This window comes from Plasmodium yoelii, assembly GCF_900002385.2.
Source record: "Plasmodium yoelii strain 17X genome assembly, chromosome: 10".
NCBI classification, from domain to species: domain Eukaryota; phylum Apicomplexa; class Aconoidasida; order Haemosporida; family Plasmodiidae; genus Plasmodium; species Plasmodium yoelii.
The window spans coordinates 287,829-304,172 of NC_036182.2; the positions used below are offsets into that span (position 1 = coordinate 287,829).

The 16,344-nt window shown below is 26.7% G+C and overlaps 2 protein-coding genes across 2 annotated transcripts; one reads left to right on the top strand and one right to left on the bottom strand.

Annotated features, from left to right (window-relative positions):
• Window positions 1–2,744, top strand: PY17X_1004300 (ag-1 blood stage membrane protein homologue; the record flags this gene model as incomplete). Its single annotated transcript, XM_022956164.1, has 9 exons — window positions 1–130; window positions 327–467; window positions 606–792; window positions 887–945; window positions 1,120–1,283; window positions 1,521–1,644; window positions 1,804–2,063; window positions 2,224–2,311; window positions 2,428–2,744. The coding sequence occupies 9 exons, from the start codon at window positions 1–3 to the stop codon at window positions 2,742–2,744; spliced, it is 1,470 nt and encodes a 489-aa protein (XP_022813247.1).
• A 1,038-nt stretch (window positions 2,745–3,782) lies between these two features.
• PY17X_1004400 (6-cysteine protein) lies at window positions 3,783–14,588 on the bottom strand (the record flags this gene model as incomplete). Its single annotated transcript, XM_719586.3, has 1 exon — window positions 3,783–14,588. The coding sequence occupies one exon, from the start codon at window positions 14,586–14,588 to the stop codon at window positions 3,783–3,785; it is 10,806 nt and encodes a 3,601-aa protein (XP_724679.3).
• Window positions 14,589–16,344: the final 1,756 nt, after the last annotated feature.

Genomic DNA, 16,344 nt, shown 5'->3' on the forward strand with positions numbered 1-16,344 from the left:
ATGTTCGGAACTAAATTCATTTTTAATATTATCAAAAATAAATTTAATAGTTTATCGACAAAATGTGTAAAATATGTTATAAAAAGTTATAAAAGAACATGTCCTCATATAAGTGATTTCGAACCATTTGGTATTCAATAATTCTAAAAAAAGAAATGAAATTTTTTGTTCATCGTGCCGAGTGTTCATGATATAAAAAATTAGACTTAGTATAACCACATGCGTTCATTCATTTCGAATTCGTAGTGCTGAAATATTTGAATATCTTTGTGCACCCATATATGTATATATATTTATATCTTATTTTTATTATTTTTTTATATCAGCTTCTATGTATTACTTCAGCGGTTTACATAATTATAGAAGCTTTTATCTGTTAGTAAAAATCAACGAGATATTTAATATAAACAAATACAAGCATATATATATAATATTTAGTACAGATAAATACGATTTTCAAACGGATGGTAACAATAAATTTGCTTTATCACAAACTAGACAAACCAATATACATATAGATGCGCAAATAAATTTGGTCTCCTTTTTATTATCATTTCGATATAAATAAGCATAATTTAATTATTTATATATTCTTTTTTTAATAGATATTTCTACGAACAAAAAAAATAGAATCCATATTGACCAAAGAGCGGATATAAAAATAAGGCAATGCGACGAAACATTAAAAATTGATTTATTTACAAAAAAATTAACAAAAAAAATTCATATTGGTGAAGTAAAAATAGATATTAATTCAAGCATTGTTGAGAAATCATTTCCTAAAAATGAATGGTTAAAATAAAGGAATACTGATTAAATAAATGTATAAAATAACTATAATACTGATTTGGAGTATTCATTTCTAAATTTTATTAATTATAATTAGGTTTGTCTGTTTCAAGGATGGGCAAGAAGTTTGTAAAATACAAATGTCCTTTTATCGAAGTAATATATAAATCTAGTTATAGTCTGAATATATATTTTACTTTATTTTTTAATTAAACACATATATAGGACTTATTTCGGGAAAAAATACAAGTGTGCATGAATGCCCATATTGTTTAGTTATTAATTTTTCATTTTGTTATTTATATTTACTTTAATTTCATTTTATTATAGTTCCAAAATATGCACGCCCCAATGAGTGTCTTTTTATACAAGATGGATTAGAAATATGGAAGAATAAACCAAAAGGTGCCAATAAGAAGACTATAAATTTATACAATATTGATAAAAAATTTGATGATAATGATGAAAACTTATTACTTCTAGATAATAATACGGTAATGAATATTATAATTTAAAAAAAATTAATATAAATTTCACCTATCAAACTTATGTCTATATATATAATACCCATATGTATGTACGAACACAACTGCTTGCGATTATATATTATCATCCATTATATTCCTTTATAACTGCAATCCTAATTGTTATTAATATATTTTTATCTTTAGTATTTATTTATTTATACACATTTAATAATCATTTTAATTTATTTTATTTCTTTCATAAAGGATATTAACGAAATAAGTTTGATGCAAAAACTTAGATTAATAAGTTTTGTATTAGAACAAGAAATCTTTGTGTTTGATTTTTACGCATATGTTTCGAAGTACATGTCAGCAAAGGAAATTATGGGTATATCATTTTTTTACTATTATAAAATATTTTGTAAAAAATTTTATAAAATAATTATTGTTTATTTTATTTTTTTATCATGTTACTTTCAACTTGTTTAGTTTCTAAATATATTGTATAATTTATCTTATTTTTTTTTGACTAATTTTTAATCCTTAGGAGAGTGGTTCTTATGCTTCTTATGCTTTAAAGACAACGTAGATTATGATTCTATAAATATTGAAACAATAATAGAAAGAAATATCCATAGAGATATAAACATACCTATACTGAACATACAGAGAATTGTTATTGATAAAAATAATAATACAAATGCTAGTATTATTTATACATATGAAAATGAAAAATATAATTTAAGCATTCATTCAGAGAATAATCTTTCTTATATTATTGATGCGATAACAATTTTTACAAACGAAGTAAAATATATTAAAAAATATGAACATTAATACATATTCCAATATATTCTACTAAATATATACATGATACATATTCTAGAAATAATCCATTTTCATACATTTCTATAATTTCAAATTTATATTTAATTCATTTATATCCTGTCTTTTGTTTTTATTTCAGCTAAAAGTTCTAAAGGAATCTTATGGAGAAAAATTTAATGCACGAAAAAATATAATAATGCAAGAAGCAACTATGAAAAAACTAATGGGTAAATTGATATTAAAAATATAAAATAAAGAAGTATGACCATATGCATATGTATATATATAGATTAATACATTTGTACATGATATATATTTATTTATATTCATGAATTAATTGTAGGAAAAAGAAGAGTATCTTCCCCCCGATATCGACGTAGCTTACCGAAAAGTACCCACAAAATGATTAAAGAAATGTATGCCGAAAAAAATAGTTACGAAGATATCCAAAAGAAAAAAAACAATTTCCTAAATGATATATTACTAGAAAATGGTTCTACTGGTATGGTAGATACAACGAACGAATCTCTGAAAGATGAAATCGTCGAATCAAAATTAGACAAAGAAATAGATATACTAAGTGGACCCCCCACGGATGCACTAATAGAAGCAATGCGTAACAAAGAACCAGGAATAAAACAAGAAATTCTGAATGATTAATTGTTCGAAGAAATTCGAATTAAGAAATTAAATGATAGGAAATAAACATATTTATTAATCAAAATATATATAAAGGAAATAACTTCAAATTAAAACTACAAAATATCGTTAGATGAAATAAAAAATGTCAAATAATTAGTGAAAATGGAAAGACTTGATATCACAATAGTCTAAGCAACCAAACATAATACATATGAATTAGTCAATATAATTAGTCATCATTAAAATGTGAGAAATTAAATTATTGCCTTTTACAATATTTATATCATCAAATTATACATAGATACCAAATAATCTAGTCTATTACTCAGCCAAAATAAATATTATATGATTTATGCTTCTTATTTTTATTCTCTTTTAAAAACATTTATGAAATTTTTGAATTTTATGTATTTATTTTTTTTAAAATTTTAATAAAATACTTTGTTCTTGCACAAATCTCATAAAAATAAATAAAATAGAATAAGAAAATTTTTTTAATTTATTTTTTACATTTTTTGAGGAAGTTAATGTTAAATAATGTCTTGTAGGTTAATAAAATGAAATGAAGTATTTTATAATAAAAAATTATGTTTTTTTTATAATATGTAATTAAAATTCTATTCAAATATATACTAGTTTTTTTCTAATTATAATTTAAATTAGGACAACCTTAGTAAAATAATCATAAATGGTTTGAATATGAATATAAAATTACACAAAGACATATATGCTCACATTTTTATTTATAATAGTATAGAAAACAAAATATATATTATTATAAGATATTTAATTCGAATACTTATTTATATAGTTAAACTTTAGGTATTTTATATTATTATGCTTATTTGAATTATTACTTCTTTCTGACTTTCCGTCTTATTTTCTTTTGATTTAACTCCTTTGTTTTGCTTTTGTTATCACGTTCAACACTTCCAAATTAATAGTACATTATTCTTTTTCACTTTGAATTTCATTCCTTATATCATGTATTTCCAATATGGTTTGCCCTTTTTCTTATATGCATATTTTTGGGTATTACCTCTTTTAGGTTTTTCTTTAAATTTTGGTAACTCTTTTTTGTTTTCTTCTTGGAACAATGCCTTCTTTCTCTAATTCTCCATCCTTTTCAATTAAATCTTCTTCTTCCTCTTCCTCTTCTTCATCGTCTTCTTCATTTTCTATTGTATTAATTTTAGTTTGATATATTTTCTTGTTTTTTGGATTTTCTTCTTTATTGCCATCGTATTCATTATGTCCAAACAAATCATGTAAAATTTTATCCATAATAAAATTTGTTGTATCGTCATCAATATTATCATCAGCATTATTATCATCAGCATTATTCACACCAGCATTATTCTCACCAGCATTATTCACACCAGCATTATTCTCACCAGCATTATTCACACCAGCATTATTCACACCATCATTATTCACACCATCATTATTCACATCAGCATTATTCACACCAGCATTATTATTTTCATGATTGTTGCTATTTGTATTATCGTAATTATAAGATTTATTATGATCTAAAGTAGAATCATTTTCAGATACTTCTATTTCACCATTGATTTGTTCCCCACTTAATGATTCTATTGATTTTTCTTGATTATCAAATATACTTTTTATTTTATTTGATGTATTATCATTTTCTTTTTCTTCTACAAATATATTATGGTTTGGTGAAGACGGGAAATATTCTTTAAATAATTTTAATTTTTTATTCATTTTTTCATTTTTATCTGGTGTTTCTTCGTATGTTAATAATAAATATTTAAGGAGCGCATCTTTCTTTTTATTATCTTCTATATCTTCATTATTTTTTGTATATTCCGATTTATTTTTTATTTTATTTTTGGGAATATAAAGATTAACATTTTTTGATTTATTGATTACTATAATAGATTGAGATTTATCTTCATAGGATTTATTATCTTGAAAAGTTACATTATTTTGCAATGGTTCAAATTCTTCATATTCAGCTTCAATATTAACGTCATCATAATTAGAGAAAATGTCATCTGAGTTATACGTATTTTCTTCATAATATGAGTTACTATGTGGACTTATATAATCATCATTAAACGTGTGTCCATAAGAATCTGACAACACGTCGCTATCAAAATGATTTTCTAGATCATATTCACTGATTGGGTACACGTTAGAATCTCTATTATCGTATTTATATCTTAAATTATCATCCATATCATGAATATACTCATTGTTATCAGTGAGTTTTAAGTCGGACAAATTATTTTTAATTTTTTTTAAAAATTCATCATTATTTGTGTCGCTATACTTACTATCATATATGAAATCATTTTTCACAACGTATTCAGGCTGCTTTTTATATTGCATGAGATATGGATTATAATATGGCAAGAAATTAAAAAAATATTTATAGTCATTATCATAATTTTCCGTATTATCAATTTTACTTTTTTTATTTGAATTAATTGTTTTGTGACCAGTTCCTTTTGCATTATCGCTTGTTTTATTAATGTCTTGAGGTGGATAATCCGAATATGATTGATCATTATATTTTTTTTTACCATTTATAGTCATTATACCTGAATAAATTATTTTCCCATTATTATAATAGTTGCAATAACATGATATAATTGCATTTGGATCTCTTATTTTTAACTTTATATACCTTGTATGATGTGATTTTAAACCTCCATTTATCATTTCAAAATTCGGGAAAGGGAAACTACCTGGGGCAATATCTTCAATATGTTCATTTGCATTAACTTCTTCAAAACAATGTGCAGGTTCAACTTTAAAATATTCACCAATTTTTATATCTTCATTATTCACAGTATTAAAAAAAATCTTATCAATATAACTCGTATTACTGTCGTTGGTATAATATTTGTATGGGGGTCCACATTGAAAACCAATAATTTCATTTGTAGCTGTGATATCACATTCGTTACTGGTACTTTCATCATTCAATATAACTTTTTTACTTAAAAATGATTCCCTTTCTGCATATTCTTTATATATCGAACCATTTTTATTTATTTGAAAAGAACACCCTTTTGTTTTGTTTAAATTTTTTTTTAAAAATATTTTAACAGGAAATGATGCTATTTTATTTTCTATTTCATCATATTCATTCTTAAATGCACAATGTAAGAACATATCCTGTTCAACAAACATTGGAGTAAGCATTTTTTGATATCCGTCATCACTTTTAAAACCTGTTAATGTGCCTGGTATTATTTCTTCTATTGGTTTTACATTTCTGAATGAGTTTTCAATTGTATATGTTAATGAAGAATAATTATTAAAGGAGAGAGAATAACAATAGACACCATCATATTTTATTTTTTCTGAATTAGATAATCCTTCATTTTTTTTCATCTTTATAATACTATATGGAAATGGATTTATAAAATAATAATTACCTTTTCTATATTGATATGGTTTTTCATCGAAAAATAAATTAATATCTAAATATTTATTATAAGTATTAGGATGTTTCAAATATTTTCCTAGAACACTACTAGTTTGTGCATGATTAGGGGCACCATCATTCGTAAAATATTCATCATCTGATAGCGAACTCAAATATTCCATTTTTTCAATCATATCATAAGCATAATATTTTTTTTTGTATTTTTGTTTTTTCTTTTTTATCTTTTCGAACATGCTTTTCCTTTCTTCATCCAAGTTCCATTTTTGTCCATTTTCTACAAACGTACTTTTATTTGCTTTATTTTTTCCGGAAATATGTTTTTCACTCTTATTTTCAAATTCTTTTTCTGCGATTAGTCTAGAAAGCCTTTTAAATTTACCTTCTGGTACATCATTTGGAGCTGGAGAAGCGGGATTATCATAATTTGAATCATCATTTGGGGCTGGAGAAGCGGGGTTATCATAATTTGAGTCTTCATTTTTATTATCAGAAGTATTAGATTCTTTATTTTGTTTTTTATCTTCATTCTTATTTTCACTATTATTTTCAGATTCCTTTTCTGCGAATAATCTAGTAGGCCTTTTAGGTTTATCTTCTGGTACATCGTTTGGGGCTGGAGTAGCTGGTCTATCATCATGGTTATTGTCAGAAGTATTAGATTCTTTATTTTGTTTTTTATCTTCATTCTTATTTTCACTATTATTTTCAGATTCCTTTTCTGCGAATAATCTAGTAGGCCTTTTAGGTTTATCTTCTGGTACATCGTTTGGGGCTGGAGTAGCTGGTCTATCATCATGGTTATTGTCAGAATTATTAGTTTCATTATCTTGTTTTTTATCTTGTTTTTTATCTTCATTCTTATTTTCAGATTCTTTTTCTGCAATTAGTCTAGAAGGCCTTTTAATGTTACCTTCTGGTATATCAACTGAGACTGGAGAAGCGGGATTATCATAATTTGAATCATTTGGGGCTGGTGAAGCGGGGTTATCATAATTTGAGTCTTCATTTTTATTATCAGAAGTATTAGTTTCTTTATCATGTTTTTTATCTTCATTCTTATTTTTATTATTATTTTCAGATTCTTTTTCTGCAATTAGTCTAGAAGGCCTTTTAATGTTACCTTCTGGTATATCAACTGAGACTGGAGAAGCGGGATTATCATAATTTGAATCATTTGGGGCTGGAGAAGCTGGATTATCATAATTTGAGACTTCATTGTTGTTATCAGAAGTATTAGTTTCTTTATCTTGTTTTTTATCATCATTTTTATTTTCACTATTATTTTCAGATTCTTTTTCCGCGATTAGTCTAGAAAACCTTTTAAATTTACCTTCTGGTACATAATTTGGGACTGGAGATTCAGGAATATCACCACTGTTGTTATCAGAAGTATTATATTCTTTATTTTGTTCTTTATATTCATTCTTATTTTCACTATTATTTTCATATTCTTTTTCTGCAATTAATCTAGAAGGCCTTTTAATGTTACCTTCTGGTATATCATTTGGAGCTGGAGAAGCTGGATTATCATAATTTGAATCATTTGGGGCTGGTGAAGCGGGGTTATCATAATTTGAGTCTTCATTTTTATTATCAGAAGTATTAGTTTCTTTATCTTGTTTTTTATCATCATTTTTATTTTCACTATTATTTTCAGATTCTTTTTCCGCGATTAATCTAGAAGGTCTTTTAATGTTACCTTCTGGTATATCAACTGAGACTGAAGAAGCGGAGTCATCACCATTGTTGTTATCAGAAGTATTAGATTCTTTATTTTTACTATTGTTTTCACTATTATTTTCAGATTTTTTTTCTGCGGTTGGTCTAGAATACCATTTAATGTTACCTTCTGGTATATCAATTGAGACTGAAGAAGCGGAGTCATCACCATTGTTGTTATCAGAAGTATTAGATTCTTTATTTTCACTATTGTTTTCACTATTATTTTCAGATTTTTTTTCTGCGGTTGGTCTAGAATACCATTTAATGTTACCTTCTGGTATATCAATTGAGACTGAAGAAGCGGAGTCATCACCATTGTTGTTATCAGAAGTATTAGATTCTTTATTTTCACTATTGTTTTCACTATTATTTTCAGATTCCTTTTCTGCGATTAATCTAGAAGGTCTTTTAATGTTACCTTCTGGTACATCATTTGGGGCTGGAGAAGCTGGATTATCATAATTTGAATCATCATTTGGGGCTGGCGAAGCGGGGTTATCATAATTTGAGTCTCCATTTTTATTATCAGAAGTATTAGTTTCTTTATTTTCACTCTTATTTTCACTATTATTTTCAGATTCTTTTTCTGCAATTAATCTAGAAGGCCTTTTAATGTTAGCTTCTGGTACATCATTTGGGGCTGGAGTAGCTGGTCTATCATCATGGTTATTGTCAGAAGTATTAGTTTCTTTATCTTGTTTTTTATCTTCACTCTTATTTTCACCATTATTTTCAGTTTCTTTTTCCGCGATTAGTCTAGAAGGCCTTTTAATGTTACCTTCTGGTACATCATTTGGAACTGGAGTAGCTGGTCTATCATCATTTTTATTATCAGAAGTATTGGTTTCTTTATCTTGTTTTTTATCTTCACTCTTATTTTCACGATTATTTTCAGATTCTTTTTTCGCGATTAGTCTAGAAATCTTTTTAAATTTACCTTCTGGTACATAATTTGGGACTGGAGATTCAGGAATATCACCACTGTTGTTATCAGAAGTATTATATTCTTTATTTTGTTCTTTATATTCATTCTTATTTTCACTATTATTTTCAGATTCTTTTTCTGCGATTAATCTAGAAGGTCTTTTAATGTTACCTTCTGGTACATCATTTGGAGCTGGAGAAGCTGGATTATCATAATTTGAATCATTTGGGGCTGGTGAAGCGGGGTTATCATAATTTGAGTCTTCATTTTTATTATCAGAAGTATTAGATTCTTTATTTTGTTTTTTATCTTCATTCTTATTTTCATTATTGTTTTCAGATTCCTTTTCTGCGAATAATCTAGTAGGCCTTTTAGGTTTATCTTCTGGTACATCATTTGGAGCTGGAGAAGCTGGATTATCATCAGTTTTATTATTAGAAGTATTGGTTTCTTTATCTTGTTTTTTATCTTCATTCTTATTTTTACTATTATGTTCACTATTATTTTCAGATTCTTTTTCTGCAATTAATCTAGAAGGTCTTTGAATGTTACCTTCTGGTATATCAATTGAGACTGAAGAAGCGGAGTTATCACCATTGTTATCAGAAGTATTAGATTCTTTATTTTGTTCTTTATCTTCACCGTTAGTTTTACTCTTATTTTCAGATTCACTTTCTGAAATTAATATAGAAGGGATTTTAATGTTACCTTCTGGTATATCAATTGAGACTGAAGAAGCGGAGTTATCACCATTGTTGTTATCAGAAGTATTAGATTCTTTATTTTGTTCTTTATTTTCACTATTGTTTTCAGATTCTTTTTCTGCGAATAATCTAGTAGGCCTTTTAGGTTTATCTTCTGGTACATCCTTCGGAGCTGGAGAAGCTGGATTTTCATAATTTGAGTCGTCATTTTTATTATCAGAAGTATTAGTTTCTTTATCTTGTTTTTTATCTTCATTCTTATTTTCACTATTGTTTTCAGATTCTTTTTCTGCGAATAATCTAGTAGGCCTTTTAGGTTTATCTTCTGGTACATCCTTCGGAGCTGGAGAAGCGGGATTATCACCATTGTTATTATCAGAAGTATTAGTTTCTTTATCTTGTTTTTTATCTTCACTCTTATTTTCACTATTGCTTTCACTCTTATTTTCAGATTCCTTTTCTGCGATTAGTCTAGAAGGCCTTTGAATGTTACCTTCTGGTACATCATTTGGGGCTGGAGAAGCTGGACTATCACCATTATTATTACCAGAAGTATTATATACTTTTATTTTTTTTTTTTTTTCATTTTCTTTATTTTCAGATTCATTTTCTGCAATTAGTCTAGAAGGCCTTTTAATGTTACCTTCTGGTACATCATTTGGGGCTGGAGAAGCTGGACTATCATAATTTGAATCATTTGGGGCTGGAGAAGCTGGACTATCATAATTTGAATCATTTGGGGCTGGAGAAGCTGGTCTATCACCATTATTATTGTCAGAAGTATTAGATTCTTTATCTTGTTTTTTATCTTCACTCTTATTTTCACTATTGCTTTCACTCTTATTTTCAGATTCCTTTTCTGCGATTAGTCTAGAAGGCCTTTTAATGTTGCCTTCCGGTACATCATTTGGGGCTGGAGAAGATGGATTATCATAATTTGAGTCACCATTGTTATTATCAGAAGTATTAGTTTCTTTATCTTGTTTTTTATCTTCATTCTTATTTTCACTATTGTTTTCAGATTCTTTTTCCGCGATTAATCTAGAAGGTCTTTGAATGTTACCTTCTGGTACATCGTTTGGGGCTGGCGAAGCGGGGTTATCATAATTTGATTCATCTTTGTGGGCTGGCGAAGCGGGATTATCACCATTGTTATTATCAGAAGTATTAGTTTCTTTATCTTGTTTTTTATCTTCACTCTTATTTTCACTATTATTTTCAGATTCTTTTTCTGCGATTAGTCTAGAAGGTCTTTTAATATTACCTTCTGGTACATCATTTGGGGCTGGAGAAGCTGGACTATCACCATTATTATTACCAGAAGTATTATATACTTTTATTTTTTTTTTTTTTTCATTTTCTTTATTTTCAGATTCATTTTCTGCAATTAGTCTAGAAGGCCTTTTAATGTTACCTTCTGGTACATCATTTGGGGCTGGAGAAGCTGGACTATCATAATTTGAATCATTTGGGGCTGGAGAAGCTGGTCTATCACCATTGTTATTATCAGAAGTATTAGTTTCTTTATCTTGTTTTTTATCTTCATTCTTATTTTCACCATTATTTTCAGATTCTTTTTCTGCGAATAATCTAGTAGGCCTTTTAGGTTTATCTTCTGGTAGATCATTTGGAAATGGAGTAGCTGGTCTTTCACCATTATTATTGTCAGAAGTATTAGATTCTTTATCTTGTTTTTTATCTTCACTCTTATTTTCACTATTGCTTTCACTCTTATTTTCAGATTCCTTTTCTGCGATTAGTCTAGAAGGCCTTTTAATGTTGCCTTCCGGTATATCATTTGGGGCTGGAGAAGATGGATTATCATAATTTGAGTCACCATTGTTATTATCAGAAGTATTAGTTTCTTTATTTTGCTTTTTGTCTTCACTCTTATTTTTACTATTATTTTCAGATTCTTTTTCCGCGATTAATCTAGAAGGTCTTTTAATGTTACCTTCTGGTACATCATTTGGGGCTGGAGAAGCTGGACTATCATAATTTGAATCATTTGGGGCTGGAGAAGCTGGATTATCATAATTTGAATCATTTGGGGCTGGCGAAGCGGGGTTATCATAATTTGAGTCTTCATTGTTATTATTAGAAGTATTACTTTCTTTATTTTGCTTTTTGTCTTCACTCTTATTTTTACTATTATTTTCAGATTCTTTTTCCGCGATTAATCTAGAAGGTCTTTGAATGTTACCTTCTGGTACATCATTTGGGGCTGGAGAAGCTGGATTATCATAATTTGAATCATTTGGGGCTGGCGAAGCGGGGTTATCATAATTTGAGTCTCCATTTTTATTATCAGAAGTATTAGTTTCTTTATTTTCACTCTTATTTTCACTATTATTTTCAGATTCTTTTTCTGCAATTAGTCTAGAAGGTCTTTGAATGTTACCTTCTGGTACATCATTTGGGGCTGGAGAGGCTGGATTATCACCATTGTTATTATCAGAAGTATTAGTTTCTTTATCTTGTTTTTTATTTTGTTCTTTATCTTCACTCTTATTTTCACTATTGTTTTCAGATTCTTTTTCTGCAATTAATCTAGAAGGTCTTTTAATGTTACCTTCTGGTACATCATTTGGAGATGGAGAAGCTGGACTATCATAATTTGAGTCATTTGGGGCTGGAGAGGCTGGATTATCACCATTGTTATTATCAGAAGTATTAGTTTCTTTATCTTGTTTTTTATCTTCACTCTTATTTTCACTATTATTTTCAGATTCTTTTTCTGCAATTAGTCTAGAAGGTCTTTGAATGTTGCCTTCCGGTACATCATTTGGGGCTGGAGAAGCTGGACTATCATAATTTGAATCATTTGGGGCTGGAGAAGCGGGATTATCATAATTTGAGTCTTCATTTTTATTATCAGAAGTATTACTTTCTTTATTTTGCTTTTTGTCTTCACTCTTATTTTTACTATTATTTTCAGATTCTTTTTCCGCGATTAATCTAGAAGGTCTTTGAATGTTACCTTCTGGTACATCATTTGGGACTGGAGAAGATGAATTATCACCATTGTTATTATCAGAAGTATTAGTTTCTTTATCTTGTTTTTTATCTTCACTCTTATTTTCACTATTATTTTCAGATTCTTTTTCTGCAATTAGTCTAGAAGGTCTTTGAATGTTGCCTTCCGGTACATCATTTGGGGCTGGAGAAGCTGGACTATCATAATTTGAATCATTTGGGGCTGGAGAAGCGGGATTATCATAATTTGAGTCTTCATTTTTATTATCAGAAGTATTACTTTCTTTATTTTGCTTTTTGTCTTCACTCTTATTTTTACTATTGTTTTCAGATTCTTTTTCTGCAATTAATCTAGAAGGTCTTTTAATGTTACCTTCTGGTACATCATTTGGAGATGGAGAAACTGGACTATCACCATTGTTATTATCAGAAGTATTAGATTCATTATCTTGTTTTTTATCTTCACTCTTATTTTCAGATTCCTTTTCTGCGATTAATCTAGAAGGTCTTTGAATGTTACCTTCTGGTACATCATTTGGAGCTGGCGAAGCTGGACTATCATAATTTGAATCATTTGGGGCTGGAGAGGCTGGACTATCACCATTGTTATTGTCAGAAGTATTAGATTCTTTATCTTGTTTTTTATCCTTTTCTTTATCTTCGCCCGAAGTTTCTGATTCATTTTCAGCTAAAATTGTGCATGATCTTTTTTTTTTTTTTGACGGTGTACGACTAAATTCTAATACAGTAATTCCTTGATTTTGTTCGGAATTTTCACTTTTAGGATCTCCTTTCTGTTCTTTAATAATCAGCAAAAGTTTTTCTTCCAACGGATTAGGTTTATTTTTATTTGTATTTGGATTTCTATCTTTTTCTCTTTCCTTTTCCCATTCTCTTTCTTGTTTCCTTTCTATTTCTCGTTCTCTTTCTTTTTCTTTATTTCTATCTGTATTTAAAACTAAATTTTCATATATTGGTTCTGCCAAAATTCTTCCTATCGATCTATATATCACTTCGTTATTTTTTTTATGCAGTTTGTTTGATTGGTTTATTTTGCTTTCATTCCAGTTTTCACTTTTTTCCAAAAATTGTTCCTTTTTAAGTTTTACGCTTCTATTTGTTTCAGTGTCAAATATATATTTTTCGGCTTTGTCACTTGAAACCCCACAATTCGATTTATTTCCATCATTCATCTTATCATGGATATCATACTTTTTATCCTTAGATAAATTATACACATTTTTATTTTTAAAAATTTCGGGCACTATATTTCTATCTCCTCCTTGAACTTCTTTTTTATAAAAATCAACATTTAAATTATCAGGTGAAATGTCTATAAAAGAATATAAATATTTATGAGCATATTCCTCATTATATACATACAACTCTTTATTAATGTTGTATGTATTTATATTTGGATTTTCATAATATTTATAAGAATTATAATTATGCAATTTATTATAATCCTTATTATTTTTTATGTCGAATAAGTTTTCTTTGTAATTATCATTATTAAATAGACACATGGAAATAATTTTGTTAGATGCATCTATTACAATTTTCTTAATTTTTTCAATTATATCAAATAATTCAAAAAGAAAGCCTTTAATTGTATTTCCATTTGTGTCAATATCCTCAAGGGGGTTACTATTTTTATATAAATTTATTTTTTCATAATCTGTGAATAATTTTTTCCTTTTTTTTTCTTCATCAAATGTGCACGATGAAGATTCAGTAGTAATGCACTTTTTTTTTAAATCATTTTTCTCATATTTTCTTTCGTTGTTCAATATAATTTTATTTATCTTATTACCACATATTTTATTGTAAACATTTATGTCCACCTTTTTCACCATGCAAAGGTAATTATTAGAAATCGTAACATTTTTTAACAATTTCTTCAATGCCTTTACATCCTTATTTTTTCTATTGACATATACACCAAAATATGTTCTTAGTAAACTTGGCGACGATATATTGCTGTTGTATTTTTGTTTTCCACCATTTTCTTTTTCTAAATAATCATATTTTGTGTATTTTAATATAATAAGTAGTAGTGAAATGAGTAGAGTTTTCCGAAAGCATACATTTTTTATATGATCTTTCATTTTTTATGTGTAAAAAAGTAAAATGATTATAATAAAAGTGAAAAATTAAAGAAGAAAAATATTACTCCGATATATTTATATGTATCTACTTATATGTAACATGTGTAGGCACATATATATTTTTGGTATTGACATGTATAAACGTAACAAATAAATGCTTAATTATCTGTATTTTTTTGTTCTTAATCTGAACTGAAAACATACATATTCAGGAGAATATACATGTATGTATAATACATATGCTTTTTATTTTCTTTATTATATTTTTTAATTTAATTATATATTTTTAGTGTGTTTTATATATATAGTTGCTTTGTGGTGAAAAACATTATAAATAAAAAAAAAAGGTGGTGTAAAAAAAACCAACGATAATAGAATACATACATGCAAATTTGTTTGCACACTTTATCGAATATCAAACAATAGGTATTTGTTTTATTTTTTGTTTAAACAATATATGATCTAAAAAATTCATAAACCATTATGAAACTGTTTTTAAAAATGCACATTTTCTTCACATGTAGATCGATCATAGATCAATACCTAAATGGTTAAATCGATACGGGAGCACATGCCTTTTTTTCGATTACAACTGCATTAATTTATTAGGAATTACAGTTGTATATTTTTAAAGAATCGTCAAAAATCATATATGCTACATATGCCTAAGCAATTTGACAATGAAGAAATATATACACATTTACATGCATATATATTATTAATCTGCATATTGAATAATCGTATCGTTATTCGCTTTATTTTAACTATATTGTACAAGCATAATATACATTATTTTAAATTGTTCTAATCGTTTTTCATAAAGAATATTTAAAAAAAAATAATACCTTGATCTTTTATGTTGTGTTTTTATTTTATTCAACCAACTTGAATTTCGTTATTTTTAGTTTCACCATTATGTTATATTTTATGTTATATTTTATAATTTTATACCCTTTTGATGATAATGCAACTCTACGAAATATTTTGTGGTGAATGTCGATGTACCAATAAATAGTATAGAATGGATGTGGCATATTTTTATTTTATATTTATTAAATATAATGTGGTTAATTTTTAAGCAAATAAATGATTCAAAATTAGTTTATTCCTATAATTTTGTTTACATTATTTTTTAATATAAATAATATATACAACACTGTTACATCGTTAAAAAATTATATACATATACATTCACATGTGTAAGAGAACCTCTAGATTTAAAGATCATACGAAAAATGGTATATGCTAATGAACACTTAAAAGATGTGATATTTTTAATGTTTATATTCCATTTTTTTATGTTTAAGAACATTTATAAGAATGTTTTATTCTGATCATACTTTTTTTTTTTTTTTATTATTATATACTTTAATAAATTGATAACATCGTTTGTGTGAGAACTATTTAACAATTTATATATACATACCTTTATATACATATCATAATAAAATAATGTGAAAATTTCGAAAATACTTAAAAAATAAAAAAATAATATACAATAGTATAAATTATGTAAAATAATATTTTTATAAAATACAATTCCAAGAGTTTTTACATGTTCCCCAAAATTGAGGAAAATTACACAATATATATACACATACTTTTTTTCATAATATTTTTTTTAATGTAAAAAATACCAATATTTCAAGAATAAACAATTATGACTATGTAATTACAAATTATAGAATAACTATAAGACATGCACCTATATGTATATATGTGTTTGTTTAAATTATATTAAATTTATATATTAAAT